Consider the following 15,289-nt stretch of genomic DNA (forward strand, 5'->3'; position numbering starts at 1 on the left):
ATTATCCTAACTTTATTTCTTCCCCCCTTTCCAGGGGTTCATTTATCAGGACTACAAACCTGTGTTCTGGTCTCCTTCGACAAAGTAAGCATTGACTTGACTATTTTGTCTTCAGAATTTTAGCAAAGGTATCAATAGCTTTTCATGTGTAAGTGTGTTAACTGATGTTTGATCTCTACCCAGAACAGCCTTGGCCGAAGCAGAGCTGGAATACAATGAGCAGCACGTCAGTCGTTCTGTGTATATGAAATTCCCCTTGTTAAAGTCACCACCTAAACTGGCTTCTGTGCTAGGTATGACTTCTGTATAGATTTTAAGAGTGATAGCTTTTGTTTTTGTTATAATTTTAAGTAAAGTACTTCTAATTTACATCTGTAGATGGATCATCCCCTGCTAGTGTGCTAATCTGGACTACACAACCCTGGACTGTGCCAGCCAATCAAGCAGTTTGTTACATGCCAGATTCAGCGTATGTGTCTTTAACTTGGTTCAGTGATCTGTGTCAGTCCTTACCAGTATCAGTAAAGTTAAAATGTTCTGGACTACATTACCTTTTATTTAAGGCATCCTTTTGTTGTGGTCGTTTGTTGTTTTGTGGGTTTTTTTTTGTGATACAACTACAACCTTTGTTCTGTATTACTCTTAATATATTAGTTTCATCTTTATTTTTTCTTTTAAGTTAACTCTTCTTCCTGATGTTAACATTATCTTGAAATTCTTTTGAGATTTATGGGTGAATTTGACATGTAGATCCCAAACCATTTGCTGTCTTTTAGAGAAATGGAGTGTTTAGACAACTTGTAGCTTTATGGTGTTTGTAATTATTGAGTATTTCAAATATATATTTGCATTGTAGATACTCAATTGTGAAGTGTACAACTACTGGTGAATACTTCATTTTAGCTGCAGATAGAGTTGAATCTACAGCTGCTGTTTTGGACACTCAGTTTGAGGTTGTGTCAACATGTAAAGGTAGGTTTTAATTTTGTTAATCTTAAGTTGCTTAGAAATCTGTATGTAGGTGTCTGAAAACTGCTTCAGTTTTGATGTATTATTAAGTTTCTTTAGATCTTGAGAATGTGCTTCACTGAAATAATACAAAGAGGAGTAGCAGTCTGTCAGATTCACTGTTGGCATATTGTAGCTCAAATTTTCATCCATAAGTTTCAAAATAGTCTTTAAGATCTAGATTCACATGTGGAAAACAGAGTAGAAGTCTGTTCGCCAGCAAAATATTAATTACAATGAATGCACTTTTTTCTGGTTTTCTCATCCATCGCTAATGAGAGCAAGAAGCTAATTACAGGTATACTTGCTGAACTGACTGATCACTAAATTCTATGAAAACTACTGAAATTACTGAGTTTTTCATTGCCAAGAAGTGCCTTAAGCCTTCATTATAACCGTGAAGACCATCAAGCTATCATAGGTGTCTGTTGTCCTTATGGACAAACTAAAGCGATTAAGTCTGCATCCTGACAAAATGCCTAATGGTGTTTCTTAATAGACAGACTTTTGTCTGTTCACATCTGTATTATGATTCATTGTCGTAAATGGGGATTTAATGTGTCATTTGTGAACTTTATTCATTTGCCTTTATCAGCGACTCAGTGTCTAGAGGAGATGAGAAATCTGTATGACTTTTCAGGTTTTTGATGTTATACAACATATTCTGTTTCAGAGGCAAAAGAGACTTCTGTTTCTTTGCTTAATAAGCTTGGTTTTACCTGGTGCTAAAATTAGCTGGAGGTCTTCTCATGGGTTCCACTTTTTTGAATCACACAATTTGCAGATAACAGTGGAGTTGGAGCTTCTTGGAAAAAAAACTTCATATTAGAACCTATTCTTTTTTTCTCTTCCCATATATTCACTAATTCATTATATTTGTTACCTTCCTGTATTAGTGTACAGAACTGTCAGGAGTTCCAAAACATGTTCTTTCTAAGAAGAAAATGGTCAGTGAAAGCTGTTGTGTCATATGAAGCATTTCTCTGTGATTCTTGTTTTTCAGCAAAGCTTTGATGCTAAGATTTATTCAGTAAGGTTGAAACCTTAAATTGTCACAATCTTCATTTGTCCTGTAGTCTGTTAGTATGTAATTTAGAGAATTTATAGTAATTGTTAATGATAATACTTAGTGGCAGAATGGGAATAGTTCCCAAATTCAAAGTTTTTAGCCTGCTAAATCATTACTGGAATCTGTGTCTGGGGAACACTGAGATAGTGGTCCCCAGGGAATGGGAATGTGGAGTGTCACTTGGTGGAATGTCACTATTAGTGGAATACCATTGCCTAAGGTAGAAGAAAAGCTTTTTCTTCAAAGGTAAAAAAGCCTGTGTGCAAGTTTAACAACGCAGAGAATTTGAAAGCTTGTGGATTGGGACCCACAAATGAGATGAAGTAGTAGTACATCTGAAAAGTACCATGTGCATACACTTGCTGATCAGTTGTTCCATTTCTGCTGTCTGATAAAAGAAGCTGAATGCTATTTTCTCTTCTGTTTGTTTTGTTTTTCCATCCCCAGGTGTAGATTTGGTCGATGGTTCTTGTGTTCATCCCACAATTCCTGGCAGAGTCTCCCCTCTGTTACCTGCAAATCATGTGACAATGGCAAAAGGAACAGGATTAGTTCATACAGCCCCTGCTCATGGTATGGAAGACTACAGTGTAGCTTCCCACCATCAGCTGCCCACGGTACTTCATTTTTCAGCTTTTGCTCTAGATTTCCTGCAAGTGTTTGATCATGTTCTCTTAAATTGATTGTTGTAATTTGTATGTAAAATGTTTCAAAGCATTCACATAAGTGTGAGCATCACTAATGGCCTGCAGGAATGCATGAGTAACCTTAATAAAAGCGTGTATCAGAATAAAAGGACAAAGTTTTTCACCCATCTCGTAATTAAAGCTTACTGGGAAGTGGAAGAATAGAATCTGATTTCTCTCTCTGTGTTTTTGGTTTTTAAAGGATAACGCAGACAACAGTTCCCAGATACTGTCTGTTAGAACTCAGAATTGGCTTTTGAAGCTGTATTTTGCATACCAGTAAATCATCAGTTATTTAGATCATTAGAACAAGCTTTACTGAAAAAGAATAGTGATAAACACGTACATAAATGCAGTTCAGTTATGCATGATCAGTTTCTGTTTGATGGAAATGAAGATGTAGGGTATTCTTTTTCTCTTCTACCTCTTTAAAGAGGTGACTCTTGATGTTCCAAACCCTGAGTAGACTCATATTTCTGGTTGGGTTTTTTCAGAGGTGGGGGTTTTCTTGGGGGTTTTTGTTTTTCACTGTTTATTTGAAAAGCTATTGAAATACTAACCAGTGACTTGATGTAAGACAGGTGTAGTATATCTGCAAATGTAATGATGCTCATTTCTTCTGACACATTTAAGTCGCTTGCCTGATAGGTTACTAAATTGCAGTTCACTAAAGTGTACTTAAATATAACATATTTTGCTGTTAATCAGAAAAGTAGCTGCTCAGCAGAACACTCAACTCACTTTTGAATGCCAAAAAAAGGTTGTAAATTGCCACCAGGTATTTTATTGACATGATTAACATACTTATTTTTAGGAGTGCTTTGTGGATGAAGGGGGATTTTTCACTGAAGCTGCAGGTCCTGAACTTCGAAACAAGAATGTCCTTGAGGAAGGGAATGAAGCTGGTGAGTACTTGATGTTTAGCTGTCTGTTACGTTTGTGTCTGTTACGTTTGTGTCTGTTACGTTTGTGTCTGTTACGTTTGTGTCTGTTACGTTTGTGTCTGTTACGTTTGTGTCTGTTACGTTTGTGTCTGTTACGTTTGTGTCTGTTACGTTTGTGTCTGTTACGTTTGTGTCTGTTACGTTTGTGTCTGTTACGTTTGTGTCTGTTACGTTTGTGTCTGTTACGTTTGTGTCTGTTACGTTTGTGTGTTCATATAAACTGGGTGCAGCTTGAAAATGAATGAGGTATCTGCACTTCTTACTGTGTATTGGTCATGGAAAGAAACAAGTTGAAGTTAACAGAAGTGGTATGTCCGTATTAGATTGTTAATCCTGCCTCGTTGTTTCTCTCAGTCATTCAGATGCTTCAGGCAGCTGGGAGTTTGTTGAAAGAGGAGAAATACGTGCACAGTTACCCGTATGACTGGAGGACTAAAAAACCAATGATTATTCGTGCCAGCAAGCAGTGGTTTGTGAACACAGCAAGTGTGAAGGCTACAGCACAAGTGTGTAATTTTGCTTTCTTAGGGGACATTTGAAGATGGTTGATGCTATTTGGAATCAAAAAAGCAATCTTGCTATAGCTCACTTCAGAATGTATTCTTCTCTAGGGTTTACAAACAGTAGTTGAAAAGTATTAATTACTTGTAGAAGTGATGAATCTTGTTGGGTTTGTTCTCAATGTTAATATAATCCAGGATGAATACATTGACTGACATATTTGTTCGTTGTATTTACAGGGGATAGGCATATTTCTCAGAGCTACTGGTTTTTTTTATTCCCAAACAATATTTTTAAAAATAGAATGTTTCAAGGAATTAAATCAGAAGAGACAGTTTTATCACTACTAAAATTACCTTTGTTGATTTGCATTGATTTGATACGTTTATGTGCGTGACTAGACATCTTTGCTCCCCCACTGATTTTGGCACAGTCCTGTTTTCATAGAATCATAGAATAGTTAGGGTTGGAAAGGACCTTAAGATAATCTAGTTCCAACTCCCCTGCCATGGGCAGGGACACCTCACACTAAACCGTGTCACCCAAGGCTTCGTCCAACCTGGTCTTGAGCCCTGCCAGGGATGGAGCATTCACAACTTCTGTGGGCTAACCATTCCAGTGCCTCACCACCCTTACAGTAAAGAACTTCTTCCTTATATCCAATCTAAACTTCCCCTGTTTAAGTTTTAAGCCGTTACCCCTTGTCCTATCACTACAGTCCCTAATGAAGAGTCCGTCCCCAGCATCCCTATAGGCCCCCTTCAGATACTGGAAGGCTGCTCTGAGGTCTCCACACAGCCTTCTCTTCTCCAGGCTGAACAGCCCCAACTTTCTCAGCCTGTCTTCATATGGGATTTTTTTTAATGTGCAGTGCTCTTTGAAATGATGTATATCCCCACAGAAAACTCAGACCAACACGTCAGGCTGCTTTGGGTAATAGTAATTTCATTCTAATTAGGGCATGAGTTACTGTATTCCATGAAGGATAATGTGGTTCTTGAGGGTTGGGAGTGAGTGGTAACCCTCACTCTGTAATACAGCTGGTATGTGTCATGATGGGATTCAAAGTAGACAACAGGACAAGGGGAAACGTACAGCATATACGGAGTTCAGAGTTTGTTGCTGAAGAGAAGATGCAGGGAAGTAAATGAAGTAAATGCGACAGTTGCCCGAAACATGTTATTCAGTGCTGGGAGTGGGAATGTAGACCTGTACCTTTTTTTACTGGTAACATTAACATTGTGCGAATGCTGCAGCATGTTCAATTCACTGTCTGCTTTATAGGAAGTGCTGAAAAAAGTGAAAGTTATTCCCACATCTGCAGTGAACAGAATGCTTGAAATGCTGGACAGAAGGACGTTTTGGTGTATATCACGACAGAGATCTTGGGGTGTCCCAATTCCTGTTTTTTATCAGAAGAATACAGGAGAATGCTTGATAAACAGGTATTTGCCTAGTTTTATATACTGAAAAATGAAAGAATGAGCACTGTCTGTTGTGCTGCAGTTACACAATATTATAAAACTTCTAACTGTTCAAGTATAAATCTATGCTTTTACTTGTAACTGTTTATAGCAGAACTAATTCAGCTATAAATTAAAACAATCAAAACCTCATTGCTGAAGGTGACTTGCCTGTAAGTAATGGGGATCAGTTTACTTAGATACCTATGTTACTTGTAAAGTCTCCTTGATAGTTATTGCTGTGCTTTCATCTCTCATCTTCAAGTTAAGTGAGCTGATAGTAATCCCCATCCTTTATGTTTAAGCAAGGAGTAAAATGCAAGTTGTAGTTAGAGTGGATTGCAACTGCAGTTGTAAGTTGAACAGGTATTTTGTAAAAACAGCATTTTGCAGTCGAATAAGTGGCAATAATCTATCTGAAGTGGAATAACCAAATCAGTTGCAGAATAAGTAACTGCACTTAAAATCCAAATAGGGCGTTTTTGAAAGCTAGCCTCAATAAATGTAAGTAACTGACCTTTAGCTATATGATTTCGTATGTCTAAAGCTTCAGATGTTAGCCTTATTCAGCCATCTTCTGGCTAATAGCATCCAGGTACTGTAAACCCTGCATTTAAGAAATTCCAGACAATGTAATGTAGAGGAAATCCAAGCTATGCTTGAAAACAAGAAAACTCAACCAAATACGAACCTTTTCTGTCTTTTAAGCAGTAATAGAGTTCTGCTTTTATCCCTTTGGGGAACAGAGATTATCAATTGTGAGTATCCTCTAAGAGATTATTTCATAAAAGTAGTATTGTGGAGTTCCACATTCATTGTTTTCTGTCTTGAGATATGCTGCTGTAACTCTGTTTTACACATCTTAACCTTACACCCACTCATGCAAATTCATTATGGATAATAAGATTGCATAGCTGGAGATGAACTTAAGTAGTATTGCAGAACTCTTGGGGTTTTTATTTTGGTGTTGAATAAATATACTGCACAGAGTCCAGCATGTTTTCCAGAGGCTGGACTGAGCACACAGGTGTAGTAGTAGGTGAGGCTTAGGGTGTGGTGAGCAGGGAATGGACTTCAAGCAGTTAGTCCTTAGCTTCACCTAGTGCGACTGGGTGTGTAAGTGCACAGATGTGTACTTTGACTCTCTCACAGTAGGCAATAACTGTGAGAAAAGACCACAATAACTGTAGCTGTTTATAGTTCCTGAATAATGCTGACACACCTCAGGAAATAAATGGATGGAGGCTCTATGGGGTGTAAAAAACATTTTACTCACCAAAATTGTTACCATATTAGAAAGTAAGCATATGATCACATTTTAAAAAGTCACAATTTCTGAAGAATACTTATTGTAGTCTATTTGCAGAATAGGCGTGAGTGTTCTTATGACTACTCTTAACTTTGTACTTATTTGTGCTTGCTTAAGTTTGTTAAATATATAATTTAACAACAAAATTCGAGTGTAATGAAAACCGGGTTAACAGTTGGTAGGCACTATGAAGCAATAGCCTCTTCAGACCCCAAGGGAAGCTGACACAGTGGGATCAGAAAGCATTTGAAAGGAGGGATGCATGGGGATTCCTTTAGGTTGCAGTAAAATTACCTTGAAAGCCAGTGATCTGTATTTAAAAGCATGTCTTTTGTAAGTGCTTGAGCTGTGTGAGATTATTGCTGGAGTTGTACAACATGGCAGTTGGGGCATTTTGATGTGGTAAACTCTGCACTAGTTTAACAAGACAGGTTGACCTTTGCTGTAGGTACTGGACTAGTGGTCACACATGTAGGTGGATGAGCAGAGCAACATTATGGCATGTTTGGTTAGAGTTCATCTGGGGGGAAAAGAGAGACATTTAGGAAAAAAGAGACATACCCAATATGCTTGAAAAGTAGGTTTATTTCATTTGACCCACAGCTTCTGATGGTCATTTATCGTCTGTGCTCTTTACTTGTAACCTGTTTTACAGCAGAGGTGAAATTGTCAAAGCAAAGTGTAAAACACATTAAATATTTAAAAATTAAATATTTAAAGTTAGCCACAGCAGACTTCTGTGACCAGAGTGGGAAAAGTGCACAGAATATTGGCCTATAGAAATGACAGGCAAATTTAGAAAGCAGTCTGTCAATTCATAGGTCATTTTCCTGGACACCAGTTCTTATTGAAATAAGCACCGAAGATGAAGTATTTTTGTTGCATTTGTGTTAATCATTTTGGAAAACACATCACAAGAGGTTGCTGACATATTTCTGCCACTTAAGAATTTTCATATTCAGATTGTGGTTATAATTAATATGATGAAAACAATAGTAAATAAATTTCAAAACAAAATCTCTTTTCTTATCTGGAATTCTGGATAAATGTGCTTCCAGTAGCAGCTGCTCTGGAGTTTCCCAGTGACTATCAAAAGTAACAGCATCTCCACTGGAAGTCAGTGTAGTCCACATGGAGTTGCTGTTACATATGAGAGCACCAAAGGTCGATCTTGAGTGATGCTGTTTGTATATCACCTGTAAAAAAGACTTTAAAAAAGATAACCGAAAGAGTCCCTAAAATAAACCACTGTGTTTCCCTCTGTGAGTTCCCCTGAATTTGTTACGTGAAAGGCAGCAGAAGGCTTCTCTTCAGGTTGCTCATGTTTAACAGAGTATTTTTCCCACACCAACAATCCTATGTTTCTAACTTGAAAGCCAAGAGCTAGATGGAATATTGCACGCAACTAGTTCTCTGTGAATCTTCCTGTTTGCTACTGTGGCCCGCCACAGCCCTAAAAGCCATTCAGTTGTTCGACACTGCTGCCTATAGTTAGAAATTTAATACTGGTGATTAAATTCTTAATGTAGGGTATGCCACGTCATACTGCCATCGAGAGTTAAAGAATGATTTTAAAATAGCAAAACCCCGTGTAAGAGAAAGAGAAAAGAAAGAACAATTTTTTTTCATTATTGCCACTTTTAGTAAGAATACGGAGGTAAAATTCATGTTCCACGTGAGTGGAACTAGAATACATGCACAAATAAACGCTGATGCTGTTTGTCAACTTTCAAAATTTAATAGATTCAAGAGAAAAAAAAATTGATTTAGGAAATTCTGTAACGCATGGAAGAGAAAAGAGAAAGCTCCAAAAGTAAACCAAGAGATTTGTATTGCCTGTAGTAGCTTGGACCAGGTAATAAATGTGAGATATGTACTTTAATCTGACCTCATGCAGTAACTTCTTTGCAAATTCACTTTTCAGATATTGGTAATAGTAAGTACTGTTACAAAGATTATTCTAATGCCTGCAAACGTTTGTCCCCTTCTGTGTGACTTCGATTAAGAAGTAACTTAAATTTCTGACGAAGAAAACCCCGACCTGTTTTGAAGTAGATCTATACTGCTCTCTAATTTACTGTTGAAAGTATCAAGACACATCAGTGACTTGTAAGCGATAGCAACTTACCATAACCTAGGTACTTACTGCTACAGTATCAATGCTCATGTAAAAAAGATAACTTGCCGTCTTTTCTGTTGTTTGAAGAGGTTGAGAGAACACCAGGCCCTGTATTCTTCTTCTCCTGACTGTGTCTTATGCTGCCTAATTTCTGTTAACACATTAAATAAGTGTTCAGCATAATCAATATCATTCTTCAGAGTGATTGGCTGGTGTCGTGGTAGCGTGAATTGCCGGGGGGGGGGGGGTGTTCAGTGCTAAAACGTAGCAGGTGACACGTAATGGGAGTTCTTCTAGATAGTGCATGAATACAGGGCAAAGTTTTACAATGGGGTTTATTGCTAACTTGGTGAACTGTCATGCTCACGTTGAAGCCTGCAGATCATAAAGTAATGAGTAGTTATTTGAGAAAGGTGGTTTTTCACTTGCACCTTACAGAAAAGTACTTTGCCAAAATCTTTCTTCCAATACAGATACCTTAAGTAGAGTCACTTCTCTCTCTTGCAGTGATAATTAATCATGAGGACACTGGGAAGGGATTAAAGGAGTGGGGCTTTTCAAACTGTTGGAGGAAAAAGTATTTGTTGAAATGGTGTCCTGGAAATCTTTGGTCTTAACTATCTCATCTTATAAAATACTTGCTTGTTAATCATAGAATCATAGAATAGTTAGGGTTGGAAAGGACCTTACGATCCAGTTCCAAACCCCTGTCATGGGCAGGGCTGCCTCACATTAGACCAGGTCACTTGGATTCTGTAGGGAAACTGAATATAATGAAAAAACTAAAACTGGTAAAATGTTTGGGGTTTGTTTGTTTCTTTCTTTCTTTTTTTACTTGATTTTAAACTATAGTAGAATTTTGAGAATATTTATCAAGTTAAGTTCACAGGCATTGACTCCTTATTTCTTTTAAGTAACTGATAACACAAAACTGACCTTATCGGTCTGGAAGCTTGTATCTGTGGCGTAATCATATCTGTTAGTTCACGTGTCACAGAAATGTGTCTTTAAAATTATTCTGCCCTTCCTAAATTAGCAATATAAGCCTTTGCATTGCGTGGCAATACACTTGGTAAAAGCTATACCTATAGTATCTTTTGTAGTAATGGTGTATCTACAATGGTAGGCAGCTGCTGTGTGGCATTGGCAATACTTGCTGTAAATGAAGGCAGTCATTTTATGATGGTTTCTCAAGGGAGATTGATAGTAAGGTTTATTTCCTTCTTGTCCCTCCCCCTGCCTCCAGTGGCAAGGAGAACAGTTCATTCTCACTACAGGCAATACAGTTTGCACTAACACAGTGCTTCAGGTCCTCTCTCCGTATTAATTTCTCCAAATATTTGTTTGATAGGCCTGATCTTAACAGTTATACCTTCAACTAAGGAGAGATGTCATCACAATTAACAGCTGCAGAGTCAGAAAAACATCAGCACTTGAAGCTGTGTCTCCTTTACTTATAGCTTAGAACATCTGACAAACTGGGATTTCTGCTGTGATCAAACTGAAGCCAGATAATTGCTGGAAAACATTGTTTATTAAGAGTATATTCATACATGTTGTCCCAGGTAGCTCTTAGTTTTGGTCTGTGGCTACATTTAACACCTTCTAAAAATCCCCACAAATACAGTTGCAAACTTCAAAGATGTATAGGTTGAAAATTAATTCAGCATCAGTTTATGGCCCTTCACTGAAGTTATTTGCGATATGGAAACGTTATGTGGAAGACAAGCTTAGTTCCTGTTTTAGTTTTCTACTTGCTTTTTGGAGCATGCTGGTGGCTTTTCTACCCTGGTTATGGGTATGATTCATGATAAGAAAAAATTTCTGGCTCTAATTTGATACCAGAGCCATTAGCTGAGCACTGACTTGCTTCTTCCATGAATCACTCAACATGTATTAACCTTTTATGTGGTAATAAGCATGTTCTGGGGTGAATCATCCTCTTTTTCATTTAGCTACTCTGTCTTCTGCTGGTGAATTCCGTGAGTAAGGATTGCCCAGTAACAAGCAGGCATTGACACTATCGAGAGCTCTTGAAATACTTGGAAACAACTAGTTATCCATCATTGTCTTTAAAAATGCATAGGCAGTGTATTTGAGAGGAATCAAAGATGGAGCTTTCTGTTGGCAAGGAGTGAAAATGATGTTGTGTATTGCTTCTTCTAGCCTGTTCCCAGATGCCATGGTCTGTGTCATGACTGAAGGTATGGGTGTAAAGCCAGCCTTTTCAGTGGAGGGTACTGACCCTGCAAGAGAGGCTGATTCATTGGAATAATTTTGTCTGTACTGAGGCAAACAAACTTCTTGACTTATGTGATTTGTTTTTTCCTGAATGCTTTCTGAATGTGAAGGTTTAGCCTGAAGGAGACAAGGCATAAGGGATACTGATACTATCTGCCAGGACTGGAGTTGCTGTTTGCTTTTGTCTTGGAGAAGTAACATTTCACAACTGAAAGTGTAGGCAAATAGGCCTCTGTGCAAATACTACTGAAAGAGAAAGATACTACTCAGAGTTGGAGCTCCTCAGTGTTGTTTTACCAACTGTTAGCAGTCCTATTACAAAGCCATAAATTGTGTCCTATCATCATTAAAATGGAAGGTGAATGATACCCATCCTAATCTGAAAGGCTAAGACTGGTGGAGGTAAACTGGCTGGCTATCACTTTGTGAGCCTTACTAGTTTCCTCTCCAGAAAAGCTACTGGGATGTTCTACAGGAATTTGAAAAATAAACTGATGAATTGATGATTGATTGATTAATACAAAACTGTTGGTCTGTCGTTGCAATTTTATTCCCACAATCAAGAGCAAAACTGCATTTTCTTCTTACTCTTGCACCTCATGTCATATGATTAAGTAACAATTTGTTCTGCATTTTCTTGGAGAACATAGGTTGTCATGCTTGAACTCTGTGTACAGGAGTCCACTGAATGTTAGAGTGATGTAGCTCACCTTAGTAGCAGTGCAGTAAAAATACTGTGCTGCAGTTGTACAAGACCAAGACCATCTTCATGTTGTGTTTTCAAGATAACAATGTCAGATCATTATTTTACTTCTTCCCCTCTTGCAATACTGTGTCAAGAAGTTAGTTAATTGATTAAATCTTCATTTCTTGAGTTAAAAATGAATCTCTGGTGGCTTGGGTAACGCAGTGGGTTTAGTTTGAAGTCGGCAGGTCATGATGATTTACTGTACTACTTGAATACAGCAGGTGTCTTAAAAATCATCTCTTTACTAAAGAGAAGGCAAAGTGCATGAGGCCTGCTTTGGTTTTTAAGCTGTCTTAATTAATGTTTTATCTAATTAAATGATATTAAATGATATTAAAAATCAACTCCCTGTAGCCTTTCCTACTGGGGACAACAATTGAATGTCTCCTAAATAGTGCACAGAACTGCTGTACCTTATGAACTCATCTGTTGCCTTCAGAGTGTATGTTGAATGGTGTTTTACATCACTCCTCTACTGGGTAAAGTTTGCCACATTATTGGGATTAATATATTTATCAATTTCTTACCATTTAAAAAACATGTTGCTCAAAAGGGGGAATTGAAGCAACCAGACGTCTAATACACGTGTGTTGTTCAAAATGCTGCCATTTCTCAACTCTACATTTCCATGTAAGTTCTCAGTGTCTTTTTATCCAGTGGAGAATAAAAGCCTGTTGGCTAAAGGAGCAGATATTTTGGGTGGAAAATAATTGTTTAGTTTCTTTTTAAATTCAAGGTCAAGAAATAGCAAATGAAATGGATTCTAGAAGTTTTCAAGCTGCTGGCGTCTGTTCCGAGTGCCCAGTTATTGACTATTTGCAGAAAAAGCTGTTTGAAATACATGTGGATTTCTGTATGTCTAGGTTTTACACAACCCCAACCATCTTGGAAGACAAAAGTAGGAAGTCTTCCTATACAGGCAGAAAGCTCTGTGGAGTCCCATCTTGATTAGAAGCTGGAAAATCACAGGATAAACAGCTTGATGTCTTTATCAGTTTATGTCACCACTTTGGATCTGAAACACTGAGGTACAATTAACTCATTAATTAATAAACCCCTTTTTTCTTTCTAACCCAGTGAAACTGTCACAAATGTCATCAAAATCGTGGAGCAGCAAGGAACAGATGCATGGTGGACCCTTCCTATTGAACAACTGCTATCAAAAGAGGCTGTAGCGAAGGTAAATTTTTGACTTCAAATACAGAAGGTGCTTGAAAGAGTTCAGTGGTGGGAAATGATATGAAACCTTTATACATTCTAATCCCCCTTTTTGAATCTTGGACCTTCATGAGAAGGTATTCTGGGAGAGGAGTATTCAGAAAGTGAGATCTGAGTATGGCAAAAGCCACACAGTCAGATTTGTGCCATTAATTCAGGGCAGAAATCTCCCTCCTCCTCCTCCTTTTCGTTCATGGGAAAAGTAACACCCTAACTAACCAAGTTATGAACCCTAGTATATATTTGGTCTTTGTCATTAAAGTAAATGAGAATTTTAATTTAGTTCTTCCTAACTTTTTACTGTTCCTTTAACAAGTGTGTTCTTAAGCAAGCACACAGACTGTACTTTCCTTGTTCTGGTTTGGGTTTTCATCAGTAAATATCTAAAAGCTATTGTGACAAATTATCCAAGTTATTTTGTGTTTACTCACAAAGTTGATGGCAGAGCCTGTACAGATCTACAGGCTACTTTATTTCTACATTCAAAAAGCATTGATGCTAAGGGGTATTCTATTTGCGTTATTTAATAGTTGTTTTTCCCATAGGCTGGTGGTAATGATGTTTTGGATTATGTCAAGGGACAGGATGTCCTAGACATCTGGTTTGACAGTGGAACTTCCTGGGCTCATGCTTTGGAAGGTACAGAATTAATATGTTGATTTTTCTTTTAAAATGCTTGTAGAACCGAAGTGTAACTGTTTTGCATGATGGTTGGTGGCTGGTATCAGCAAAACTGACGTAGGGTTGTGGCTGTGACTTCTTGTAAAGCTGCTTTTGCTTGTAAAGATAAGGATTTAATGTTGGCAAACTCATTTTCAGCATAGTCAAAATTGAGAATTCTCCAGTACTCTATTCTGACTGATTTTGCCATGTGGCATACCATAGATCTTCTAATCAGAACATACTTGTTTTGAGTATGGAAGCTTCATGACACAAAGTACTTTGCTGTTAGGTGGTAACTTAAATTATTTTCAGTTAAAAAATTTCATTTTGAGCAAGGTATTTGAAGCAAAACAAAACGGATTAGCTGCTGGATCTAAGTGAGTTGTAGGTGTACTTTTTACTTTCTGACTACTTCCAGTAACTAAAGCAATATATTGTGGTTTAAAATATTTATACTTGCTATCTGCTATTTATAGCTCCTACTACCAGTAGTTGCTACTCAGCAGGTAGCAGCTATATATTTATGTAAAAATATATAAAACATGGATTGTTTGCCTGGAGGATAGTCCAGTCAGGAGTCCTTTCTAAAGGAGGAGTCTGGTCCCATACATCAGGTCTGTTGGACTTTAAACCCACAGTACACAATGGTGTGATAGCAATCTTGTTGAATTATAAAACACGTTAGTACCAGAGGTTTTGTTTCTTAGCAACATGGTCAGGCAACAGTATCATCAGCAAACATTCATTTTCTAGAAGACCTTTACATGTATTAAAATTTGTACTCTTTAAAAATGGTTCTGGCTTGGTTTTGGAAGGTATAACAAAGTAGTGGTATTCTGTGCACAGTTACATACTTGGATTCTTTATGGACTTAACACCTCAGTATGCAAAAACTACATCTAATCCTGTGGAGGAAAGACACTGCTTATTAATGGACTCTTGATTCACTGTTCATTTGTGTAAGGCTCCCATATGGATACTGTAATCTGTAATAAATGTTGGGTCTTTCACACTATTTCTTTTATGGAACCATTCAAAGTTCCTCTTCTCTACCTAATTCATGTATCTTCCTGAAACTGGGCTCAGTGTGGTGTGTGTAAGGCATCTTCATTTGCTGTCTGACATGACTGGAGTGGCCCCACTGGTTCAAAAGCTGGGGGAAGGACAACTAAAGCAGCGTGATCTCATAAGCCTCTATCTTCAGAAATGACACCAGAGTTGCATTACCCTTTTTCCTATGTAATTAAGGCTCCCAGCCACTACCAGCAGTAGTGGTGCAAAAAGTAGTAGTAGTAGTGCCATCAAAATGCAAAAGGCACT

General features: G+C 37.7%; 1 protein-coding gene across 1 annotated transcript in view; it reads left to right on the top strand.

Annotated features, from left to right (window-relative positions):
* The window catches only part of IARS2 (isoleucyl-tRNA synthetase 2, mitochondrial), a 31,731-nt gene that overhangs the window by 4,716 nt on the left and 11,726 nt on the right, over nt 1-15,289 (top strand). Inside the window, exons 5-14 of the mRNA XM_061475133.1 lie at nt 35-84; nt 184-293; nt 379-469; nt 857-972; nt 2,525-2,694; nt 3,578-3,668; nt 4,062-4,213; nt 5,493-5,653; nt 13,166-13,268; nt 13,852-13,945. Coding sequence (XP_061331117.1) covers nt 35-84; nt 184-293; nt 379-469; nt 857-972; nt 2,525-2,694; nt 3,578-3,668; nt 4,062-4,213; nt 5,493-5,653; nt 13,166-13,268; nt 13,852-13,945 — 1,138 coding nt within the window. The remainder of the gene's footprint in view (nt 1-34; nt 85-183; nt 294-378; nt 470-856; nt 973-2,524; nt 2,695-3,577; nt 3,669-4,061; nt 4,214-5,492; nt 5,654-13,165; nt 13,269-13,851; nt 13,946-15,289) is intronic.

This window comes from Pezoporus flaviventris, unplaced genomic scaffold (genome assembly GCF_033815535.1).
Source record: "Pezoporus flaviventris isolate CSIRO_AGI_PZ_B2104156 unplaced genomic scaffold, CSIRO_AGI_Pfla_v1 ptg000083l, whole genome shotgun sequence".
Taxonomy (NCBI): domain Eukaryota; kingdom Metazoa; phylum Chordata; class Aves; order Psittaciformes; family Psittacidae; genus Pezoporus; species Pezoporus flaviventris.